General features: G+C 38.1%; 1 protein-coding gene and 1 non-coding gene across 5 annotated transcripts in view; one reads left to right on the top strand and one right to left on the bottom strand.

The window, feature by feature from the left end:
- LOC140700562 (pleckstrin homology domain-containing family H member 2-like) overlaps nucleotides 1-24,010 on the top strand; it is a 178,016-nt gene that overhangs the window by 52,921 nt on the left and 101,085 nt on the right. For 3 of the 4 annotated variants that reach the window (XM_072973973.1, XM_072973974.1, XM_072973972.1), the window contains exons 16-22: nucleotides 1,772-1,880; nucleotides 2,834-2,946; nucleotides 6,085-6,264; nucleotides 7,565-7,662; nucleotides 9,044-9,221; nucleotides 10,128-10,283; nucleotides 12,290-12,387. In XM_072973973.1, the coding sequence (XP_072830074.1) occupies nucleotides 1,772-1,880; nucleotides 2,834-2,946; nucleotides 6,085-6,264; nucleotides 7,565-7,662; nucleotides 9,044-9,221; nucleotides 10,128-10,283; nucleotides 12,290-12,387 (932 nt within the window). Of the gene's footprint in view, nucleotides 1-1,771; nucleotides 1,881-2,833; nucleotides 2,947-6,084; nucleotides 6,265-7,564; nucleotides 7,663-9,043; nucleotides 9,222-10,127; nucleotides 10,284-12,289; nucleotides 12,388-18,478; nucleotides 18,621-23,674; nucleotides 23,821-24,010 lie in introns of all 4 variants that reach the window. The other variant, XM_072973971.1, reaches the window with a different exon arrangement.
- TRNAA-AGC (transfer RNA alanine (anticodon AGC)) lies at nucleotides 6,545-6,617 on the bottom strand. The gene has a single exon. It is a non-coding gene; the product is annotated as a tRNA-Ala (tRNA).

Raw genomic sequence — 24,010 nt, 5'->3', positions numbered from 1 at the left:
TTGCTGTTGAGTTGTATGAGTTCTTTATATGTTTTGGATATTAACCTCTTATCAGAAATATGATTTCTTGTGGGAGGTGGGTATAGCTCAGTGGTAGAGTGCTTATTTAGAAATATGATTTGCAAATATTTTTTCCCACTCAGCCGTTTGCCTTTTCATTTTGTTGATGGGGTTTTTTGCTGTGCAGAAGCTTCTTAGTTTGATGTAATTTCACTTGTCTATTTTTGCTTTTGTCACCTTGTTTTTAGTGTCATATCTAAGAAATCATTGCCAAGACCAATGTCCAGAAGCTTTTTCCCAATGTTTTCTTCTAAGAGTTTTATAGTTTCAGGTCTGATGTTTAAATCTGTATTCTATTTTGAGTTGATTTTTGTATATGGAGTGAGATCAGGGTCCAGTTTCATTCTTTTGCATGTAGATATCCAATTTTCCCAACACCATTAATTGAAGAGACTTTCCTTTACCTGTTCTGTATTCTGGGCACCCTTGTCAAAGACTCAGTTTACCATATATGTATGGGTTTATTTCTGGGCTCTCTATTCTGTTCCATTGGCCTAATGGGACATTCATTAGGCCCATTGATGGGCCTAATGTCTATTTTTATGCTGGTACCATACTATTTTGATTACTGTAGCTTTGTGATATATTTTGAGTCAAGGAAGTATGATCCCTCCAGCTTTGTTCTTGTTGCTCAAAATTGCTTTGGTTATTTGGGGACTTTTATGGTTCCTCATGAATTTTAGGATTTTTTTTTCTATTTATGTTTTTTTAAAAATTGGGGTTTTGGAAGGGATTGCATTGAAACCCTGTGAGTTGCTTTGAGTAGTATGGACATTTTAACAATATTCTTTCTTGCAATCCATGAATGCTGGATGTCTTTCTATTTATTTGTGTCTGCTTTAATTTCTTTCATCAGTGTTTTGTTGTTTTTGGTGTACAGGTCTTTGCTTGGTTAAGTTGTTCCTAAGAATTTTAATTTTTTTTTCTGGCTATTGTTTTGGGATTATTTTCTTAATTTCCTTTTCAGATAATTTCTTGTTAGTGTATTGATTTTGCATCCTGCCACTTTGCTGAATTTATTAGTTCTAACAGTGTTTTTATGGAATCTTCATGGTTTTCTACAAATACGATTGTGTTATCGGCAAACAAATGATTTCACTTCTTCCTTTACAGTTTGGTTGCCTTTTTTTCTTTCTCTTGCTCTATTGCTCTGGCTAGGACTTCAGGTGGTGTGGTGAATAGAAGTGGCAAGAGTGAGTGAGCATCCTTGCCTTGTTCCAGATCTTAGAGGTGTGGGCTTTTCTAATATGGCCTTTATTGTGTTGAGGTATGTTGCTACAGGATATTACTTTCTTCTTTACTTTTTCTAGATTTCCTGAGTACTTTATATGTGTCATTTGTATGTACTGGGGGTCGGATTTTAAATTTAATAGACTTTATTGTATTTCTTAAAAGAATATTAACAGGTTGTATTTACTCTAGCCTCTTACTATCATAATACTTTCCTTAATTGTCTTTTCTTATGCTTTTCTAAGAAACAGTTACAGAAAATAATAAAAATGTGAACAATGGGAAAATATACTATGAGTACACTTCAAGTGAGCCTGCCTCAGAACTCTTTTTTCTAAATGGCTCTTAATTATTATTTAAAAATCGAGAGTTTTTTTTCAGTGTCAAAGTTTTCTAATGTTTATACAAGTTATGTTTTTCCTTAAGTCGTCAAAAACTATATCTTGGTTAACATCTCTATTAATATGTTCTGATTTTTAAGGACACTTGGCTTTATCATCTGACTGTTGCGGCTGGAAGTAACAATGTAAATGTTGGATCTGAATTTGAACAACTTGTTTGCAAATTGCTAAATATAGAAGGAGAGCCTTGTAAGTTTATAATATATAAGGCTTTATGGTTTACGAAATGAGCCCAAATTCCTTTAGCCTAATAGAGTTTTCACTTTGTGAGTTCCTGTTTCCCTGCATTGTACCCATCTTTTCATTGGCTTTGCTTGTCATGGACCAGGATTCTCACTGCAGTTCTTCAACCCTGGGAACACCATTCCTCCATTAAACCACATCTTGTCACACTTTTCTGCCTTTGCTCTCTCTACTCACACTACTCTCTCTGCCTAGAACACCCCTCTTCCTTCACATTCCTCACCAACCTGATAAAATCCTACCTACCTTAGGAGCTCCCCAAGCCAGCCCATCCTAGCTCAGCATCTGGCTCATAAAAGGTGCTTAAATAAATCCTAAAATAATATCCCAATGCACTTTACCATTTAACCCTTTTGTAGCATTTGTTGCTTTGCATTGAGTATTTTTTTATGGCTGTTTCCCTAAAGTGAGTCTGGATTCTGATCTCTACTTTACTTAATAATACAGATCACATTTTATCTGCATATCCAGCATAGGAATTTAATAAATGTTAATTTGGGGAATGACTTCAAGTTCCACTTTATATTTCTGTCTCCTCCTCCTCCTCTGGCTTCTCCTCTCTGTATCTTCCCCTGGTTCCCCTCTTATGTATAGTCATCTCTCTACCTAGGTCACCAATCTTTAGCACATTTAAGCAATATGATAGTGTTCTGGTAGACTTGTTTCAGCCTGGAATATTAGTACCAAACTCTCTAGATTTAATGTATCCAAAATAGAAACATGAGAATCCCAATGGCCTGAGAACTGAAAGAAAATTGTTGCCAAAGGTTTTTCATGACCTTTATGACTTGCAGTTGTGAGCCAGGTCTGAATGAGCTAATTTCTATAGGGCTAATTTAATGGGAGGCCAAAGTAAGTGATTCTTTCTGTTTCCTGCTCATATTTTATTCTATGTTTAGCCTCTCAGATATGGAGACACCCTACTTTGTGTCACAGCAAAGAAGGAATCATTTCCCCTTTGACAACACTACCTTCAGAAGCTCTACAGACAGAAGCTATTAAATTATTTAAGGTAAAATTTTATATGGAGTTATATGCTGTTAAACATTTTAATTGGAAAAAATTTAGGTTATAAGGTTTCATTCTTTCCAAGAAAATTCAAAATATGATGATGATGATGATGATGATGATGATGAAGAAAATCTACTGAAATAAAATTAGGTGAATTTAATATGCTTTCTGAATGAGGATTTGAGATATACTGAAATAAACTATATGGTTTGGATCATGTGAAACACTTTATGTCAGAAGATTCATTTCCTCTTCAACCTGTCAAATGGAGAGACTTCTGACATCATATGTACCTCAGTGTTGGGAGGGGGGTCAACACTCTTCTTCAGTGCTACTCTCAAATTCTTATTACTCAGCCTCCATTAGAAATCCCTGATCACTTGAAACTGGCCATTCAACTATGTCACTGTTTATCCCCTGCTCCCAGCATCTCTGTCATCAGTCACCTTCTGATAACTCCTCAAATTTCATTAAGGATTTTGGCTACCAACCCACATTGTTTCTTTCTACCTCAAATCTTGCCATTGTCCTAAATGATTTTATTATCACTTCACTCACCAATGCCATGGCCTTAAGATTCCTGACCTTCTCAGTGTCGGTAAGCTTTGCCTCTTTACTCTGCTTCACCTTCCCATTCTCCGTGTCCACACCCTGACCTCAACATTCCTCCTAAGTACACCACTTCTAAAACCTTAAATTCTAATGTATGTTTCTTTAAACATAATGTCTTAGCCCACAAGCTCTCTTATTTTCTTACTCTTCTACTACTCATTCTCACTAAGACTTTTCTTTTGAGCCATTTATTTTCTTTGAGATCAAGAGAGACCATGATAACTGCCTCTTGGCTTTTCTTCCTTCTTTACACAGTCTGGATTACTTTCATTAATACTCATATTTCCTTGGGACACAGAATTCCATGAATTCTTCTGCCAAACCCCAACCGAGATGCTGCTGTCTTGTCTGTTTCCATATTAATCACATGTGTACTGCTAGAGAGTATCAAATAGCCATATGGACTGCAGCCAGTATAAATCTGTGGTCTTCATTCCTCAGGGCCAGCTGTCTCTCTTTTTGCTTGTCTTTGGTCACATTGCCCTCAAACTCCCTACTCAATAATGCTTGTCACAACAAACTTACCTCTAGTTGGCCATGAGGAAGCAACAGGAACTGGATTTACCCTAACAATGGTTCTCAGACATTGAACAATGGGCAGTGCAGGACAGTGATCCTCAGAAAAACAAATGAAGTAAGCCTTATGATTGCTGCAGCTTAATGTCTTAGAGAGTGTTTCAAGATTACCGTGCAGGGAGGGACACCCAGATAGTGCCTGGCAGTCTTCCTGAGTTGCCAAAACAGAGTTCAGAATTTGAGGCGGTCAAGATGGTTAGAATTCACAAGATTAAGAGGAGAAAGCTGAAGAGAAAGGGAAAGTATTCCACAGATCTGTAGAGGATTCCTTTTGACTTTTCAGCTGAGAACTGATAAGCATATGTGTACAAGGAAATTACTGGAGGCTAAGGAAAGAACTACCAGAAAAGAAGGGGAAAAAATTCCTGGTGGTTACACATAGCTGAAAATAGCTTGTGTTCATATCATCCAGAATGAAAGGACCTCCTAGTGCACTGGGCATCAAGTAGAGTACCCAAGATGGAAACCACTTTGATTTTTAATAACATAACCTCAGAAATGGCATGCCATCATTTCTGCCATAGTCTACGGGTCACACAGACTAACTCCAGTACAATATGGAAGAAAATTACCTCAGGGTCTGAGGTATCAAGAGGTGGAGATCATTGGGCGCCATCTTGGAGATTAGCTACCACAGTTCATATGTTCAAGAAGGTAAAGGAAATCATAAGCATTTTAAGAAGAGTAATGGAAGATATTTAAAAGATCCAGATTGAACTTTTAGAGATGAAATAATGTAGTGGCTAAATTGAAAAATACTATAATGAGATTAACAATCAATAAGATGATGCAATAGGAAAGACTAGTGAACTTAAAGACATGGCAAGAAAATTATCCAAAATGAAATGGAGTTTTTTTTAAAACTGAAAAAAACTGAATAAAGTACAGTGAGCTGTGGGACATTTTCAAGCCGCCTAATATATGTGGATTTGGAGTTCCACAAAAGGGGGTAGAGCAACAGAAACATGTTTAAGGAAATAATGGCTTAAATTTTTCCAGATTTAATGTAAACCCTAAATTCTCAAATCTAAGAAACTCAAGCTCAAAAAGAAGAAATATAAAGAAAACTACTCTAAGGCACATCATAATCAATTGCTTTAGACGAATTATAAAGAGAAAATCTTAAAAGCAGCCTGGGTGTGTACAGTGGGGAGAGTTTGAGGGGAATAACATAACACAGAGAATATAGATAAGAATAACACCCGACTTCTCATTGAAAAGTATTTAAGTCATAAGATAGTGGAGTAACATCTTTGGTGGGGGGGAGATAATTAGGTTTATTTAGTATTTATTTATTCCTGGAGGAAGTAGTGGGGATTGAACCCAGGACCTCAAGTATGCTAAGCATTTGCACTACCAGTTGAGCTATACCCTCCCCCCCACCACATCTTTGAAGAACTGCAAGGAAAAATAGGTGGGCAAAGAGGTCATTAATGTTCCATATGGCCTTAACACTAATGCATAGTTTGCTCCAAGGTGGAGTGTTCTACAAATGTCAATTAGGGCAAGTTGGTTGATAGTGTTATCCGGGTTTTCTAAATCCATACAGATTTTCTGTCTACTTATTCTCTCAAATATTAATGGGGGTATTGAGATCACTGACTATAATTGTGAATTTTGTCCATTTACCCTGGCAGTTCTGTCAGTTTTTTCACCATGTATTTTGTAGCTGTGTTATTAAAACATTTAGGATTGTTCTGTCCTCTACAGAAACTGACCCCTTTATCATTATAAAATGACCCTATTTTCCTCTGGCAGAATTTCTTGCTCTGAAATCTACTTTGGCTGGTATTAATGTAGCCACTTCATATTTATTTTGATTAGTGTTATCAAAATATGTATCCTTCCATCCTTTCAAACAAAAAACTATTGCTAAGAATTAATATAACTCATGCAGAATAAATCTAAGCTTTTCTCACCTAGAGTATATCAATTTTTTCATTTAATTCAGACCTGCCAGCTTTTTATAAATGCAGCGGTTGACTCTCCTGCAATTGATTACCACATATCTCTAGCCCAGAGTGCTTTGCAGATCTGTCTGACACATCCTGAGCTACAGAATGACATTTGCTGTCAGCTCATTAAACAGACAAGACGGAGACAGCCGCAGAATCAACCAGGGCCACTGCAGGTATGTGTTGACACTTATACATGCAATTTTAAATGATGTTGTTTTCCTGCTTTTAAGAATAATACATATTCAATATAGACATTTGGAAAATACAACAAGTATGAAAAGGGAAAATAGCTATCAATATTTTGATGTAAATCCTTTCACTTTATATATTTATATATAAATGTATATGTGTATATTTATGCACACTCAGGTTTTTTTTAATTTTTTTTCCTTTTTTATGGGGGAGCAATTCGGTTTATTTATTTATTTTTATATGTTATTACTATTTCTTCAATGGAGGTGCTGGGAATTGAACCCAGGACCTTGTGCATGCTAAGCACACACTCTACCACTGAGCTACACCCTCCGCCCTCACATTCCTAGAGTTACAGTGGGCATACTACTTTTTTAAAATGATAAAACGTAATCATTTCCCCTATATCCTTCAACAGTTTTCGAAACATTAATACTAGTTGTATTAATATCAATTACTATAATTTATTTTTTCCAACTATTTTTTCATATAGTAAATACCACTACAATAGACATATTTGAACCTAAATTTTGTATGCAAGTACAGTGAATTTCATTAAATTCACTTCTAGAATTTTCCTATATCTTTAACAATATTCAGTGTAATTCTTCTTTTAAATTCTTTCCAGGTAAAAAGTGGTATTCCACTATTGATTTTGGATGCACTTATTTAATTATTAGTGCAGTTGAATTTATTTTCAAGTGGTTTTTAGTTGCTTGTGTTTACTCTTCAGTGAGTGCCTGTTTTAATCTTTGCTTATTGACTTCCTGTCAACCACAGGATAATACAGAAATTTCTTACCGTAGCTTATAAGATTCTCAGGGGTGGATCCAGGTTTTGTGGGACTTGAAGCTTATACAGTGAATATTTTTGTACTCTCCAAGAGAAAGAGTACAAAATATCTTTCTTATTTTAAAAGAGCATATGACCATGTAAATACCGCCGATAGGGCCTGTCCCAGGGACCTGGAGGGGACCTGTGCACGAGAGTAAATACATAAATGAACAAAAAGGAACAATTTCCCTAATCTTTGAGTGTGATATCAAAAAGCATGTCCTTTGCACCTCAGTTGTAGACGACAGTATACCCAGCTAGATGGATTATGGATCTGACCCAACGTGGAGCTTTTATGTTTTTATGTATTATAAATGCTCTAAGCAGATAATGCATGTGTGGAAGAAGCAAGAACATTTTGGGTCAAGAAAGATTATCATCATCCCTTTGCTGTCACAGCCTCTGCTAGTGGTGTAGATCTAACCTGTGATGCTTCTCTTCGCCCAGGGCTGGCAGCTCTTGGCGCTCTGTGTTGGGCTCTTCCTTCCCCATCATCCTTTCTTGTGGCTCCTCAGGCTCCACCTGAAAAGGAACGCTGATTCCAGGTATGCAGAATACTAGCCAGCTGAACCATTTATGTGGCCTCTGAAAGTCTACAATAAATCGTAAATGTACTTGCCAGGTACATTTGTGGAAGAATGTGTGAAACAAATGTTGGTACAGGAATCTTTGGTTAGCCCTTACATAGAGCTGGGAAAATATTTCCTTTGTTATGTTAAATCTCTTATGGAAGATTGCAGTAAAATCTCGAAAAGCTGACAAAGAGCATTTTAAGTGAGAAGTCTATGTTCATTTCAAGAATGAATGTTTTATCATTAGTGGATGTTCATTCAATCAAAGCAACTATTTTGTTTCCTTATTTTCCCTATTACTATTTTCCCCACATTGAATTCTTTTATGTAAACAGCTTCTCTAATGGTCGCCCTGCCTTTTATAATTGCGTCTATTTGAATAACTTCAGAATTTTTACTCCTTTAAATAAGACATTCAAAATTCAGCTTCCAGAATGGTTTTCCTGCAGTGGGACCCAGGGTACCCAGCCAAGGGTTATCAGAATCATTTTATCCAAGAGGTTCATGTTAGGTTGTTTAGATTCTGGGACTCATACAAACAAGTCAACCAACACAATGAAACAAGAAACAACTTGGAAACAGTAGGAAAATACCCTCCAGTTCATAATATGTTTTGGAGACTCTGTCATCAAGGTCATATGATTTCAGTTGCAGTCACTGAGGATTCTCCGGGCAAATGTAACATTTTAAAGTCTACCTAGAAGGCACTTGAATACAAATATATTTAAGAGATTTTATCAGTCGTCTTTTATAAACAGAATACAAATTATTCATAAAAAATGAGGGAGGGCAAATAAGATTATCCAGCTTTTACTGACTTTATTCACTCCAGTGGTTTTGTTTATTTACTGCTTAATATTTTTTAAGAAGTGCATATTTTATGAAGAAAGGAAATATATTTTTATCTTTGAAGGTATTTTCCTACCTTGCTTAGCAGTCAGGCAGTAACCTCCATGTTCTTCAAAAGAGAACTCCGCTGTGTCATGTACTTCTTGAGTTTTCCTGTACTAGTCTTTATACAATTATTAGCTTTGTATTTGTTAATGTAATTACTGTGTTTGAACCATGTAATATCTGGTAATTTTAAATTTATTTTGTGACTATAATAATACAATAAAGATAAAGACTGCTTCGTGGGAAGTCTGGTTTAGTCAGTGGCAAAAGTAAAGACACTAGAATTTAAGAAAAGTGACAGCAGTTAATACTATCACTCAAAGAGAAAAATTGCTATCAATATTAGCATAATACACTGTAATAATGTACACCAGGAAAGCTTTCTTAATGGCTGCATATATACAAAAGGTAGTCTTAGTTAAACTTATTCCTAGACTTTATCTTAAATTTTGTGTTATAGGACAGAATTTGGAAAATATGCCATTTACTGCCAGCGATGTGTAGAAAGGACGCAACAGAATGGAGACCGAGAAGCAAGGCCCTCAAGGATGGAAATCCTTTCAACTCTTCTTCGAAACCCGTATCATCACTCTTTGCCCTTCAGCATCCCCGTACACTTCATGAATGGGATATATCAGGTGGATTAGACTTTCTACCCGATGAAAACATGCTTTGCCTAGAATCCTATGTATAGCCTCTGTGGAATAAGGAAGTGAGTCTGTCTCTCCCTCTCTGTCGGCAGCTGGCAGTGATAAACGTGCAATTATATTAGACCTCCTCTCAGGACAGCTCAGTTTTGAAACAGTTTTGCTAAAAAGGATTCACACTAAAAAAAATCCCTACTGAACCAGATAATGGAGGAGTTTCACTGCCATTATAATTCTGATGGAGAAAAACAGAAATATTTTGGTGGAGGCTTTCTCCCACCAGTGTACTGGCTAGGTGAGGGAATAATTACTAACATGGGGCATGTACAGGTTTAGTCTCTAAAATCTCCAGATCACAGGAATTATCTGTGAAAACTTGTCCGAGCCCTGCCAGCTCTCAGATCTAGATGCTTGCGTGTTAACTGAAGCAACTGTGTTCCAAAGCTAGCAATTAGTCTTTGCAGCTCTAAGCCTTTTATCGCGGAATTCAGATACTTAACTGCATATTAAAGAAACAAAAATTAAATGTATAAAAGTGTTCACTTGTTTAAGTGCATTTCTTGTTTATTTATTTTTTCTCCTTTGCTTAAAGATTACATACTGTACTGTAGTTCTTGGCATAATATCTCTGCAAGATGTTTATAGCTGTCAAATGATCTTTCTATTTGAATTCATATCTGTTGGCTGAAGCCAAGATTTTTGAATTCTTACAGCAAGCTAATGACTAAGATGACATTAATTTTCTCCTGTGGAGCTTTGAAAAAAAAGTTAAAGCACCTAGATAAATATATGTTATCATTAATCATGCATCAAGTATGCCCTATTTCCCCACTGAAATCTGAGTTTGAAATGTGCATACCTTTTTATTAAGAGAACAACTTTGTTATTTCTGTTTAGGTCGTTGGATTTGATGCATCCACCACAGTGGAAGAATTTTTGAATACTTTGAACCAGGATAGAGGGATGAGGAAGCCAGCACAGTCTGGATTTGCATTGTTCACAGATGATCCTTCTGGCAGGGATTTAGAGCATTGTCTTCAAGGAAATATCAAGGTAAAACTAACTCCTTTTAGGGAGGCAGACCCCTCAAACATGAAGAAGCTACTCTTTGCTATTTGCAAATAGTTTAGCTCAAGAATTTTCCAAAAATTTAAACAATCTAATCTTCATAATAAAAAAAAATATTGCAGGACTTTGTTGAAGCCATAGAATTCTGACTACAATCTGTGCACACACGCATACTCCATGTTAAAGAAGAGGATTAATAATAATAATAATAATAATAATACCCTAAATATTAGGCTAAAAAGCGTGGAGATGTGGAAGCTCTAATAAAATGGCTTTCCATTTTATTCATTCACTCAGCAGTATTTGCTGTGTCCCAGGAGCTGGACCAGACCCTGTGGGAATATAAAAAAGGACCAGAAACAGTTCCCGCCCACAGTGAAATTCTAATTTGCTTAGGGAAGAGTAGCTTTCTACACTGATAACCTTAAATCTGAATGTGATACATGCTTTAAGAGTGCGGTGAACATTCTACAGAGCGAGAGATTGAATTCAGGTTGGAAATTAGGGAAAAGCTTGACTGGACTTTGAAGGATTGGTAGAAAATGGACCTGTGGAAATAAAGAAGGGATTCCAGGCATGACGAAAATCATGAGCAAAAACAGAGAATTGGAAGATTCTTTAAAAATCTTTTCTAGATCAGAGTAAAATAACTTTATTAAAGTTTCCATCTAGTGATGGCAACAATTAAAAATATAGAATAAAGAACCGTAAGGAGGGGGGAGGGTATAGCTCAGCGGTAGTGCGTGTGCTTAGCATGCATGAGGTCCTGAGTTCACTCCCCAGGACCTCCATTCAAAAAATCCAAAAAACCTAATTACCTCCCCCCGAGGAAAAAAAAAGAAAAAAGAAACAAAAGAAAAAGAACCGTAAGGAATCTTAGAGAAATAACCTACATATTTTGCAAATGAAGAAACTGATGCACAAAGTGGAAAATGATTTACTACAAATCAAGCAGCTGGAACCGGGTCTGGACCCTCTTACTTGAGGTTGTCCTTGATTGCTCTTGGGAATAAGTACTTTGTTACAGAGTGAAAATATTTCTGTGCTTTGAAGATTAAAGAATTAGAGCAAAGCAGGGGAATCTCCCATGAGTTTAGAGCATATGAAACATCAGTACTTTCATCTGACTCCCAAAGCCTCCCTCCACTTGCGGAACGATCTGTTAGGTCTCCATGGGGTTCCACAGGATATGCTGAAGCTCATACTTACTTCGTTAGCAGTGTTCATCAGAAAATATGATCCCACCTCCCCCGCCACCACAGCCCCACCTGTTTCTTCACCTGAATATTGAGAGATCTAGATAAATGACTGTCTTTTTCTTCTCAGCTCTAAGTATATCCCGGTATATTAAGATCAACAACTCCAAATGTAGATTTTTGAGACAGACACTCCTAGAGCACAGTTCTTAATGATTAGTCAAGAAGATAAGCTAGTATTTTTGGTTGACTTGGGCTCAGTAAATGTTAGGGGCTTTGGTGAATAACAACTTACCACATAATTTTGAAAACTTTTATTTATAATTCTGTAAGTGACCAGTTAATAAAACAAACATTTATTTGGTTCCTGAAGGATTTTTGTTCTTTCCCAATCAAAAAAATATTAAGATTATATTTGATTCCTTTGGCATTCAGTTATTCCAATCTTTATAAACTCAGAAGGTAGAAAAGTTTCTTCTTCTGTGACTAAATCATGAAAAAATTCCTGGAATCTTCTTGTTTCCAGTCTCATGCAGTCCTTCATTAAGATTCCTTTTCAAGTAAAAAATTCATGGCCATAGTCCAAAGTTAATGTGTGTCCATTAATAAGTGGACCAAAGAGTGATTTATAATTAAATCCTAAACTCAAAGCTGCAGAGGCTTAAAACAGAAAGCTTCAGTCCATTTAGTTTGATCACATGCATTGAAAATTTTTAATCTACGGACATGCTTGTCTTAAAAAAACAAATACCAATGTGAAAAATATTGAGTCTCCGTTTTCCACTTCCCTTCTAGATTTGTGACATTATTTCTAAGTGGGAACAGGCTTCCAAAGAACAGCAGCCTGGGAAATGGGAAGGTACAAGAACTGTGCGTCTCACGTATAAAAACAGGTATGTAACGCATTGCCAAGTGCCACAGCAAGAGTGCACACACGTACGTTCAAATCATGCACCTACAATTCAGTTTCCTACTGAATAGCCTTAAAAGTTATATTTATTTGTATGTTTGTTGTCCTACAAATGCTAACTCTACTTCTGCAGGAAGAAACTTGTCACATAAAATTTTGTCTCTAATGCTAGTCTTTTATCATGAGTAATTATATTTTATAAAAATAAGCATTTGGACAAAGATTGAAGAAAACTGTTGGGACAAATATCTGCCATTTGGGATAGTCGATACAACAGTGAATTTTTCACTTTCAGAATTTCGATTAACACTGTTAGTACACTTTTCATCAGACTGAATGCTCAAATACCCTACTGTAGATCTGTAGTAAGAAGAGATATTTATGTTTGCCCAAGTCTTTTAGCAGTGATATATTCATGTCCATTCATTCTTACTCTTTTGTATTCTCTCTGTATTTATTAAGCTTCAGCTACAAGCCAGGCACTTAGCTAGATGCTCTGAGTGCACGATAATAAAAACAAACACACTCCCTGATCTTTTGGAATTTACAAGCAGTGGGGAAGAGAGTTGTTAATTTTCCAGTAACTGTAATGAGTATATAATGATATGTAAAGTTCTCTGAAAGAAAAGAGCATGTCTCTGTGAGATTACGTAGCAAGTAGCCTGACCTAGACTGGAGACATCGGAGGCTTCTTTGAGGAAATGATACTTATGCCAAGGTCAGAAGGGGGCTGGGAGTGGGAGCATTGAAATGGGTGAAAGAGGATGTTCAAAAGCCTTAGAGGGAGGCTGCACAGTGTTTCAGGAACTGGGAAAAAGCCAATGGGGCTGGAGCACATAACTTCTCAACTAATACAGTTTTAATAGACTTTGGCATATGGTCAGACACCAGATTTTCTTCTTCTCTTTTAAAAATGTCTTCTTTTCTTCCATGTATTAGCAGAAGGTGGTGTTTAGTAAACAGTGTTCACTGACCAGGTCATAGTAACTATACTAAAAAAACCCACAAAAAAACATATTTTGCTTATTTTATTTAGCTCTTATACCCCATAAAATAAGGAATTTAAAATATTAGACTAAGATCCTGGTAGAATTATTAGTGTAGTCTTGACTTCTTTCAGAGGTCTACTTTTGGAAGATGTTCATAGATCTGAAATTGGAATGTAAAATGTAAGGGTACTATATAACATAAAGAATGTAGTAGCCTTCGATCCAGTTCAGGATTTCTTTTTCTGATAGTTTATCCCACAGGAATACCCATATAAGCAAGCAAGAGTATTCTAGCAGTTTTTAAAACAGTGAAAAAGAAGTGTGTGATGGGGAGGACTTACGTCTGTTACTAGAGGAGCAGTTACATAAATATTGGGCATTCATATTGAGGACTCCTCTCACACAGTCAGCGCTAAAGGGTCACCACTGCTTGAACAGACTCCTTTGATCTGAATAAATGGTGGCTGTGAGCCACTGGAGCTTCTCTGTTCAGGGGTTCATGAGCTGTGGGGATTTGCCAGAGTTCTGAGTAACAAGAAGGTGACGGTTCAGCTTCGGTATCTAAGGTTTTAAAGTCATGTATTCCTAGAGATGAGCAGGATTACTCAGATAATAGAAGGCTCACAGGCTCTGCTCCTGGAGAACCTGTTTCCACTGATGGCAGTCTTCATCTGTGGCCCTCTGGTGACTGGCAAGAACGGCAGGCTGGAAGACTTGCAGCTTCTAGATGCTTGTTTTAGTTTTATGACCACTGGGGCAGTGGTTCTGAAAATGTGGACCTGGACCTGCAGCATCAGTGTCACATGGAAATACGTTGAAATGCAAATTATTCAGCCCCACTTTAGCCCTACTGAGTCAGAATCTCTGAGGGTAGACCCAGGAGACTGTGTTTTAAGTAGGTGATTCTTACGCATACTAAGTTTTAAAAAGCACAGACCTAGAGGTCCGTGTTGATGCCCATGTCTTTTGATCTTATCTTTGTGGAAGGAAGCCAGCTCCTGGATCTGACCTGCATATATCTTTATGTAGAAAAGCTTCAGAAATTCTCATTTGGTTTTGTTGGCACTAAATGGAATTACTTCCATGTCTAAGATTATTCCTAATAATATGTAACTTATGAATGCTGAATACATACTAATTTTGACTATGACGGCCACAGTTGGAACCAAAATAAATTTGGATGCAGTGGAGAAAAGTGGTCTGAAAAACATAAGAGTAATGCACCAAGTCCAGCAAACACCACCAGGAAGGGCAAAGACAGTGGTGAATAACACATAACAAAGATTGCCTGTTAACAACAACACCAACAAAAAAGCCTCATGACAATATCTTTGACGTCAGAAAAAAAAAGCAGCTCAACCATAAGGTTTAATTTTTAACAGAGGTCTGAAATGGCTGGACAGCCGCAACTATAAGAAAGTACTATTTCTGAATATGGTCATGCTTTGCATATGTGTGTAAATAGCTTAAACAGTGAGCTCTAATTTCCAGTGACACACTTAGGAGGGGAACTATCAGTCTATCATGCAGCCAAGGACTTGATTCTTCATCTGTCAAGCAGCACTGTAGTAAGTGTCATAAGCGAAACTCAGACATCAGCTCTCTATCATGGAGTTTTTAATGTATATTAATTCCATAATTAGTAAATTATGGAATTTCAATTATGTAGATTCAGTGGTTAAAGATGTAATTTATAGGTTTTGGACTTGTTTTCTTAGACAGCCATTTGGAAACTAACATTTAAATTCTGTTTATATTTAAGCTGCTTATTCAATTTGGTTTATTTCTGTGTATTTAAAATTGCAAAATCAAGACATGTTTTTAACAAAGCAAAACTGACAAAGGTCCTTCCCTGCAGAGAACAACTCCTCCCCACCCCCTTGAAACAAAAGATTATTTTCAATGATTATTTGTCTTTATTATTTTCCAGAGCATAGTTTAACGTTCCCATCTCTGCCACCCTTGCTGATGGTAAGGGCACCCAATCCACTGAATCCTAAGTCAAGAAGCCTCTTGACTGGTCACCTAGTTTATCTCATTTCTTCATGTTCACACCCAAAAAGGAAAAAAAAATTCCAGGATGAAGAGACTCTTGTGATTAAAAACCTCTAGAGAATAATAATAATAACATATTATAAAAATATATGGAATAAAAATTATCATTATTATTATAGTAAACAACTAGCACTTTTTGAGCAGTTACCACAAGGTCATTATTATCTCCATCTTATAGATGAGGAAACTGAAGTTTTAGAGAGTTAACTCATTTACCAAATGCTACAGAAAGGGGATTCTTCATGCTTTTATGGGCAAATAATCCCCATATTTAGCAATTCTGCCTACCATTTATCTGTTTCATGCAGTAAACATCTGTTCAGTGTCTGCCAGTGCCAGGCCCTGTCGAAGCCCTAGAGATTCAAAGGTGAACAGAAATTTTCCTGCCCTCTAGAATCTTACATTTTCTAGGGAGAGACAGACACGAATTCTTCGCAGTGGGATTAATGCTGTAGCAATAAGAGTGTGGCAGGAGAGTGAAGAACTAGGGCTCTGGAGAGAAACTGCCTGGGTTAGAATCCCGGCCCCCCCCCCCCGTCACTCTGCAGCCTTGAGCAAGTCACTTGCCATCTCTGCGCCTCGGGTACCCTCGTCTTGAAACGGAGATGAAAACAGTACCTACCTTTAGGGTTGCCTGAAGGACTGAATGTTGGCAAATGTAAAGCACTTGAATCAGAGTCTGCCGCCTAGCAGGTACCCCAGCAACATCTGCTCCTACTGTGAATGTTACAGCATCGCAACATTCACTCCTCTCATGACTGTGACAAGATGTTATGGGAACATGGACGAAGGCCTTGCAGAGTGTGACTTCTGAGCACAGGGCTTGAGGCGGTAGCCACAGAGGCAGGAAGAGAACGGGGCGGGGGGAGTGGCCACAACGGCATTATTTCATTTATTTATTTATTTGTTTGTTTGTTTGTTTATTTATTTGCGTGAAGTATTGTCAGCAGACCATGCGGACAAGGGAATGAAGGAAGGGAAATGGGGAGTGGAGGCAGGCTGCTTCCTCAGTAAGTTTACCCGACAATGAGAAAGACGACAGGAGGAAATAAATGTTCTGTGGCATGAAATATGGAGCCAGTTGGAGGCGAGCAAAAGGATGACCCAGCAGTGCTGAGAGCTCTGCTGAATTGGGAGCAGCGTGTGTTTGGTGACACTGGTCCACATGGCAGTGTGACTTCCATCCCACGGTGTTCAGCTTCCTGGATGTCAAGTGAGGAGGAGGACAGTTGGGAAGACCCCTTGCTGTCCAACCTGCACCCTCCTTGCTGTGACGGAAGCCCACTCTCTGCTTCAGGCCCCTTTAGGGCTGGTGGGCAGCAGCTGGAAGCTGGTCATCTTGGGAGAGACTCAGAGCACATTTCCTGGAGCCTTGTCTATTCAAGTTTCGTGGATTTAATTTTTGACTTCTTGGTCATTTTTGTGACTCTTTAGATCCCCTCTCTAGTCTCTCCAAATTCATGTATAGTTGTTGGAGCCCAGACTGTTCCATTAGGGGCTTGAGCCCATGATTCCTATGCGTTGCATTCCTAGGTATGTGTCTGGAATTGTTTTTCTCTTTTGTGTGTTTTTCTCTTTTCTCTCACAGTGCTTCAGTATTCCTCCCCAGGTTCTATCTTCTTGGCATGCCAGAAATGACAGAAAGTAAACTTTAGCTCTCCTTGCCCGTAGCCATTTGAACATTTGGTTCTGTTTTCCCTCCTAGCTTTATGACCAATCCAAACTCTTACTAAGACCCTTCCAGTGGTAACGCTTAGCTAAACCCTAGTGGATCACAGTGATGAATAAGACGTGCTTCTTAATGTAAGTGGAGAAAGTAAGCTAAGTACAAAAATGTTCACATGCCAAAAAGGGAGGGCTTTCATTTTAAACTTAGTCCCTTGTTGTATACCCCTCTGCTGACATCATTTTGAATTTTGAATCTATTTCTATTGCACAGCCCTGTTCTTTTCCCAGTTAACAATTTGCCATCATGCAGTCACAGATAATTTTTTCAAGACACCACTCTGAACGGCAGCCCAGACCAGTGATTCTTAAGCTGCCGTGAACAGAAAGAATTATCAGAAGAGCTTTTCCAAGTACACCCACCATGCCTCCCCCAAGATTCTGACCTGCTGCCCTCTCATCCCTTGCTATTTGAGATAATTATCTCCAGCGGTACTGTAACTGATGACAGTGTGTCCTCTCCCTCAAGTGAATAGGGGAAAAGAAAAAAGGCTGGCAATCCAGTTGTAGCTAGCCGAGCACACACTGAAGAAATGATGGATCTGAATCTCTCTTTTCCTGCCACTGTGTTGTCATGACAATATTAGGGGCTGTCACGGTGCTGCTCACCCACCCCACTGTCACAGTGTTTCCAGCACTCTTTGCCTGCTCTGCAGCCTAAAGTCAGAGCCCAGAATTCTCACATACAAAGAAACAGCACAGTGAATAAAAAGAGGGCCACTGAATTGATGAAGACCCAGGTGAACAAAATCCATGTCATATTTCAACCATTAATAATGATAACATGTAAACTACTTTTGAGAGCCTAAGGCTGCTGATCAGAATGTGGCCCAAAAAAGTCAAAACATTTAAATGTGCAAATGTGATTTTTTAGATTCCCAGAGAAAACTGCCCCACTTGACCATTGGATGTTGATTTTGAATTGAAACGTTCATTTTCTATTCCCTGGTGTGTCCAAGGTATTTAGGAAGGATCGTGAGTGTTTTGAAAATTGGGTTTACTGGGTTTACAGCCCATTGGTGTCTGAGGTCTTTCCGCAGTTACACCTTAGGTATTAAGGTATTTCAGGGCATAAAAATAGCATTGAAGCATCCTTCAACCTCAACTTCAAAGCAGTGTTTCCTCAGTGTGCAGAAAAACATTATAAAGTACAGAGATACGTCATTAACAGATGGTAATGGTGTAAGTTTGTGTCACTTAGAGAACTATTATTAGAACAACCCCATATCAGTCCTCTAGATTTCTCTTTACTTTCTTTTTTTTGTAAGCATATCATTTAAAGAAAAATTTCCTCTTTTTTTAAAGATTGTATTTCTCAATGCAAGCTCGTGGAGAGACTGATAGAGAAAAGTTGCTGTTAATGTATCAGACAAACGATCAAATAATAAATGGACTTTTTCCTCTGAACAGGGACCTGGTGTTAGAAATGACAGCTCTTTTAGCTCAGGTAACTTCCATGTTATATAGAGTAACATTTTGTAAAGATAAAATATTAATTTCTCCCCTGAATTAAATGTAGTAAAACAATATACCTTTCCTAATTCTAAATTCATTTTGCTGTGATTAACACCTTAAAAATTACAGGCATTATAATTACAGTGTGACTTCCATTGCTGACAATTGCAGTGATGCAGAATGAGGCAATATTCCATAAAGAGAACCTAATTTCTTAATTCTCCTGAAAGTATCCCAGTAGGCTTTGCATTTAATAAAGGAGTTTGAGTGTTGAGCAGTGGGACTGCTGATGCCGTGTGGAAATCGTTCAGTAGTCTTATAGGATTTAGTCTTTTAAAAAGCTAAAGCCCTTTCTATTATCTATTGTATCAATTAAGATTAAGTTCAGATGTCTGTGAACCCACACATGTGCGAATTAATAGTGACGATCAAAACAGAAGCGTATTTGTCTCTCACAAAGAGACTGTGGGGTCCAGGGAAGTATGCTCCAAAATATGCCTCAGTGACATATTGATTATTTTGAATTAAAGTTACCTGAGAAACAGCTGGTGAAAAAAAATGATATGTATTTAAAAAAAAAAAACCAAAAAAACAAAAAAAAACACTCTGACCTTCCTCCTTTCCCCTAAAAGCAGGAAATAAATCTCCCATGTGAAGGTGTCCCCCCTCTACCAGGAGGATAGAAAGCACCCTTATCCACAGAGTTAGGGAATTCAAAGCTAAGAAAACTGTATAAACAAACTTTGTTACTTCTTCACTAGCCTGCTACCACAGCACAAGCCCCTTTGCTTTGTTAAATTTTCATAAATAATTGTCTTTTTGTCTAAAAAATGATGCATAAGCAGCCTGCTTTGTTCATTTCAGGAGTCTGTTTTTATGAGACCTCCGTGCGTTAAATAGTTTTTTTTCTCCTATTAATCTGTCTTGTGTCTATTTAATTATTAGACCAGCTAAAAGAAGTCAAGAGAAGTAGAGGGGAAATCTTCCCCTGCCCGACAAGGGATAGGCAAGTTGGTGCCTCTGCAGTCATTTGGGGCATGGCCTTTATCCTGCCTGCCATTCTGCTGTGATCTTCACGGTCCTGGAGATCTGCCAGAGCTCCAGCCATTACATCAGTGTTCCAGGCATCAGACTGGATATGCGCATGCCCCCCTACCTTTGAGAAACTTCCCAGCAGTTACACAGAACACTTCTGTTGATGTTTCTCTAGTCAAAACTTAAGTCACATGGCCTTGCCAACCTACAAGAGTGACTGGAGTGTGTGGTCTTAGCTGGGCGGCAATGAGCCCACCTAAATTCAAGGTTTTTATTACTCAGAAAGGAGGAGAGAATGGTCGGAAGAGGCAACCCACAGTCTCCACCCAGCCTCAGTCTTTACACAGGTTAATTAGGGGGAAATGATATGTCATTATCTTAGATTCCCCAGAGTATTTAGTATTCCCACTCTGCATACCAGCCAGGACATCTTAATCATTCTCTTTATCTACAGCCTATGTTCATAATTCACAAATCTTTGCTCTCCGGCTTGTGTTTTTTTGATGGGCTTCCTCAATTCAACATATCAAGAACTGAACTAATAGTCCTCCCTTCTCTTCTTCCACATTTTGCATCTTCGCTGTGATACTGCCTCTGCTCCATCCCCCAAACAAGCTTCGAATCCTGGAGTTGTCACCGACTCTGCCCTCCCTTGCCCCATGCCCGAGTCGCCATGCCCTGCCCATTTTCGCTCTGTTCCCTCCTCTCCATGCTGACCACCGTTGCTCTGGTTCAGACCATCATCATATCCTGCTTGCTGTCCTGCATCAGGCTTCAAACCAATATGTTTTCCTCTGGTCTGGTCCCCCAACACACTCTTATCCTCCACCCCGAATCTAGACAGATTGCTCAGGTTACTGGTTTCCACATAGCAAATGACTCCAGGACTCAATCCAGAATAACAATTTGGGCAGAGACAGATAGGGACAGCTCATCTCTGCTTCATATGGCATCAGCTGGCAACGGTTACAGACTGGTTGTGACTTGACAGCTGAGGGCTCGAATCATGTGAAGTCTTGTTCACTCACATGTCTGGGGGCTGATGCCAGGTGTTGCTTGGTACTCCTGCTGGGGGTATCTGCTGGGACACCTGCTTGTGGCCTCTTCAAGTGGCTGCTGATGCTTCCTCACAGAACAGTGATTGGGTGACAAGAGCAATGTCCCAGAAGAGACAAGAAGTGGAAGCTGCCATTTTCTTCAGGTCCAGCCTGGAAACTGTGCCATGCTCGTTTGTTAAGCAACCCTAGTAAATGGGATGGAGATACAGTAAAAATGTGAATCTAGCTACAGCATTCTCTTGCTTAGGTCTAAAATCTGCCTGACTCCCCAGCCTCAACTCTTAATACTCCCTACCCTGAACTTTATGCTCCAAAAAAGCATACCCTCTGGTTCCCTGCACAGTCCCCTGACTTGTATGTGATTCACTTTTTCTTACCTCTTACGCTTTACTTGTTTGTCTGCTCTGCTTGGAACATCTCTACTCCCATACCTCTACCTGCAGACTCCAGCTTAGCCTTTAATTTTCATCTTAGCTGTCACTCATTCCAGGAAACCTTCTTGAATTCTGCCTGGGCGGGTTCAGTATCTCACCCAGGTTTCTTTTGATGCCCTGAATGTATCTATTGCTGTCCTGATCACAATGGTTTATTATTATTTATTTGTTCCTGCTTTGCACCACTGACTGTGGCCTTCCTGAGAGCAAGGACTATCCCTGTTCATCTTTGTGTCTAGAACAGTGCCTTACACACAATCCATTCTCCATAAATATTCTTGGATGAATGAACATTTGCTAATTTAGTGTACTATCATAACAATCTTGTGGTCATCCAAACTTGAAAGCATTAGTGCTACACTGAGTGTTCCCTTTTTGCAAGTGATAAAAAGCTGAATAAAGGAGAACTAGTCACGTTTTTTCTTGGTGATAGGATTAGGAATGATTCCTTATCACATGCCATTCTTGGTTTTGTTCTCCAAAGGCACAGATGCTCTGTTAAAATCACTCTCATTTTTACTAAAGTTTAAATTCATCTCCTTACTTTAACTTTTAATTTTGTCAAGAAAGCTTCTCCAAGAAAAATTACCATATACTTTGGAGATACATACCTCTAACATTTTTAAAAGGAATTTGAGGAAGGGGTAGAAAGGTAAAGCCATACACATAGAAAATTCTGAGCACATTACTAACTAAGAAGTATACTTTCTCATCGGCAAAAGGAAAGTTAAGCCATACCTCTGATCTTTTCCTCAGAGTAGTTTTTGTGAAGATAAATGAAACATGCTGAGGAAATCTGAGCTCTGTAGAAGAAAAAAGTTCTTTCTGTTGTCGATTTGAGTATCTGCAGGTCCTTGTTGATAATCTGTCTTAATTAGGAAATTCTTTGAGCTGATCATGAGTTGTTGTTCAAAGTGTCTGTTAAGGTGTCATGTTGATGGGAGGCATATTGGGAATGATCTGAGTTGATTTTTAGTTATTTTCCAAATATTTACTGTGCTCATTCTATGCCATATAGTATGCCAGGAGCCAGAGAGAGAGAGACACTGAGCTTGAATGTCCCACTGGAGGGTTTTCTAACAGCCAAAGTTGCCTTGACTGGCCTCGTACGTTTGTAACTACTATTTGTGCAACTGCCATATCCTTGGAGGGTAAATCTTGGTCTGAGGTTTCACAGCTAGCGCTGCTGAGTACTACCTGCTGATAGGTGGGGCCAATGAAAAGCTTGCTCTGGGGGAAGGATTTTGGTGTGTTTGAAGAGCAGATGGACAACTTTTATTTGGTGTGAGGAAATTAGGATGATACCTGACTAGATAGGAGATGAGGGTGAAAAAGCTGAACAGCAAAGCCAAGCCAAGAAGCCAACAAGTGGGGTCAAGGAACCTAGAAAGTTATGAGAATAGACTGTAAGGATGAAGCTCAGCCAAGGAATTTAGACAGTAACTGGTAAGATTAAGAACTGACTATATGCTTCAATTAAAAAAAAAAAAAAAAAACTAGATGGGGAAGTCACAGGGGTCAGAATCTGAGGCTGGTCGTGCTAACAGCTTACCTGCCAGCAGAGGGCCCTTTTGAGATGGGACCATCCCAGTCTTGATGGAACCCTCCGGCTGCTTGTTGGGGAGTGCTGCAGGTAAGGACGTGGATGTTCAGTAGGACATTCATCTGAATGTCCCTCTGTCTCACTTGTTGAGCCCTCTCTGGTACCCTGGACAAAGCATTTAACACAGTTTATCACAACTATTTGTTTATTCTTCAGTCTTCCCTACTAGACAGTAAACTCTTTGAGGATAGGAAACTGGGTTCAAGACTCAATATAGGTTTGGATGAATATATGGGTGGATGTGAGCAGATGGAGAGATGGATGAGTAGGTGGTTGCGTGGGTTGGCCTCTGTGTAGCCTGTTAATAGAAATAAGGATTAACATTCATTTAGGGAGAAAGGGGAATGAAGGAATTTCCAGGAATAACAGGATGATAGATTGACGGGATGAGTATAGTAACATTTATGGAGAAAACCTAGGAAGAAAATGATAAGAATATAGTACTTGCTCCTGTTATATTCAGTAGAGACCCCTAAAAAGTCTAAGTAATACTTTTTAAAGATTTTTCATAGCTTTATAACTTTTTTAATCTTTCATTTTAAACTTCTACTTTGCATTATTATTATCAATTAAAATAGTACCTTAAGAATGAAAAATTATCAGTGCTGTTTTATAGACAATAGTACAGTAGTGGCCTTTAGCACATGCTACCAGTTATTAACCTTGGGTGGCTAATGTAGAAATGAAACTGCAATGTTTAAATTATAGATTTTTTTTCCATAATTAGACTTCAAATGAAATTTAGATTTTAATAATAGTCCTTATATGTGATTATAAGTTCAATAATTGCACGATCATGACAAATAGATTTATGTATTATATGTTATAAAGAATTTTTAGAAAAAATAAAGCTAATTTTCTTTCTAAAAATTTTTTTAAATATCCTGTATTTTCTCTTTTTTGGGTTTCCAATTAGGTGGAAATTGGAGATTTTGAGAGACCTTTTTCAACTCCAGCAGGGCATGTTAATAATCAGTGCAAAACAAATCAAACTCTAAAACAGGTCATAGAGAAAATTTATCCTAAAAGGTATAGAGATGACTCTTCTGAAGAACAGTTAAGGTAAAGAACTATTTGTAACTCTTTAGAGGGCGGACGCACACTAGTTTTCCGGTGATATCTTTCTGTTCAAATTTTAAAGATGATAAGATTGTACATGACAATTTTCTCAAGAGTTTTTTAATGCTGTTGATTCCCAAGAGGTTATAGGTTTTTTAAAAAAATTTAAGATGTGCCTAGAAATTTTAGTATC

Source organism: Vicugna pacos, chromosome 13, assembly GCF_048564905.1.
Source record: "Vicugna pacos chromosome 13, VicPac4, whole genome shotgun sequence".
Classification (NCBI taxonomy): Eukaryota; Metazoa; Chordata; class Mammalia; order Artiodactyla; family Camelidae; genus Vicugna; species Vicugna pacos.
Note: the sequence above shows the minus strand (reverse complement) of the source record. Positions and strands in the feature narration are given on the sequence as shown.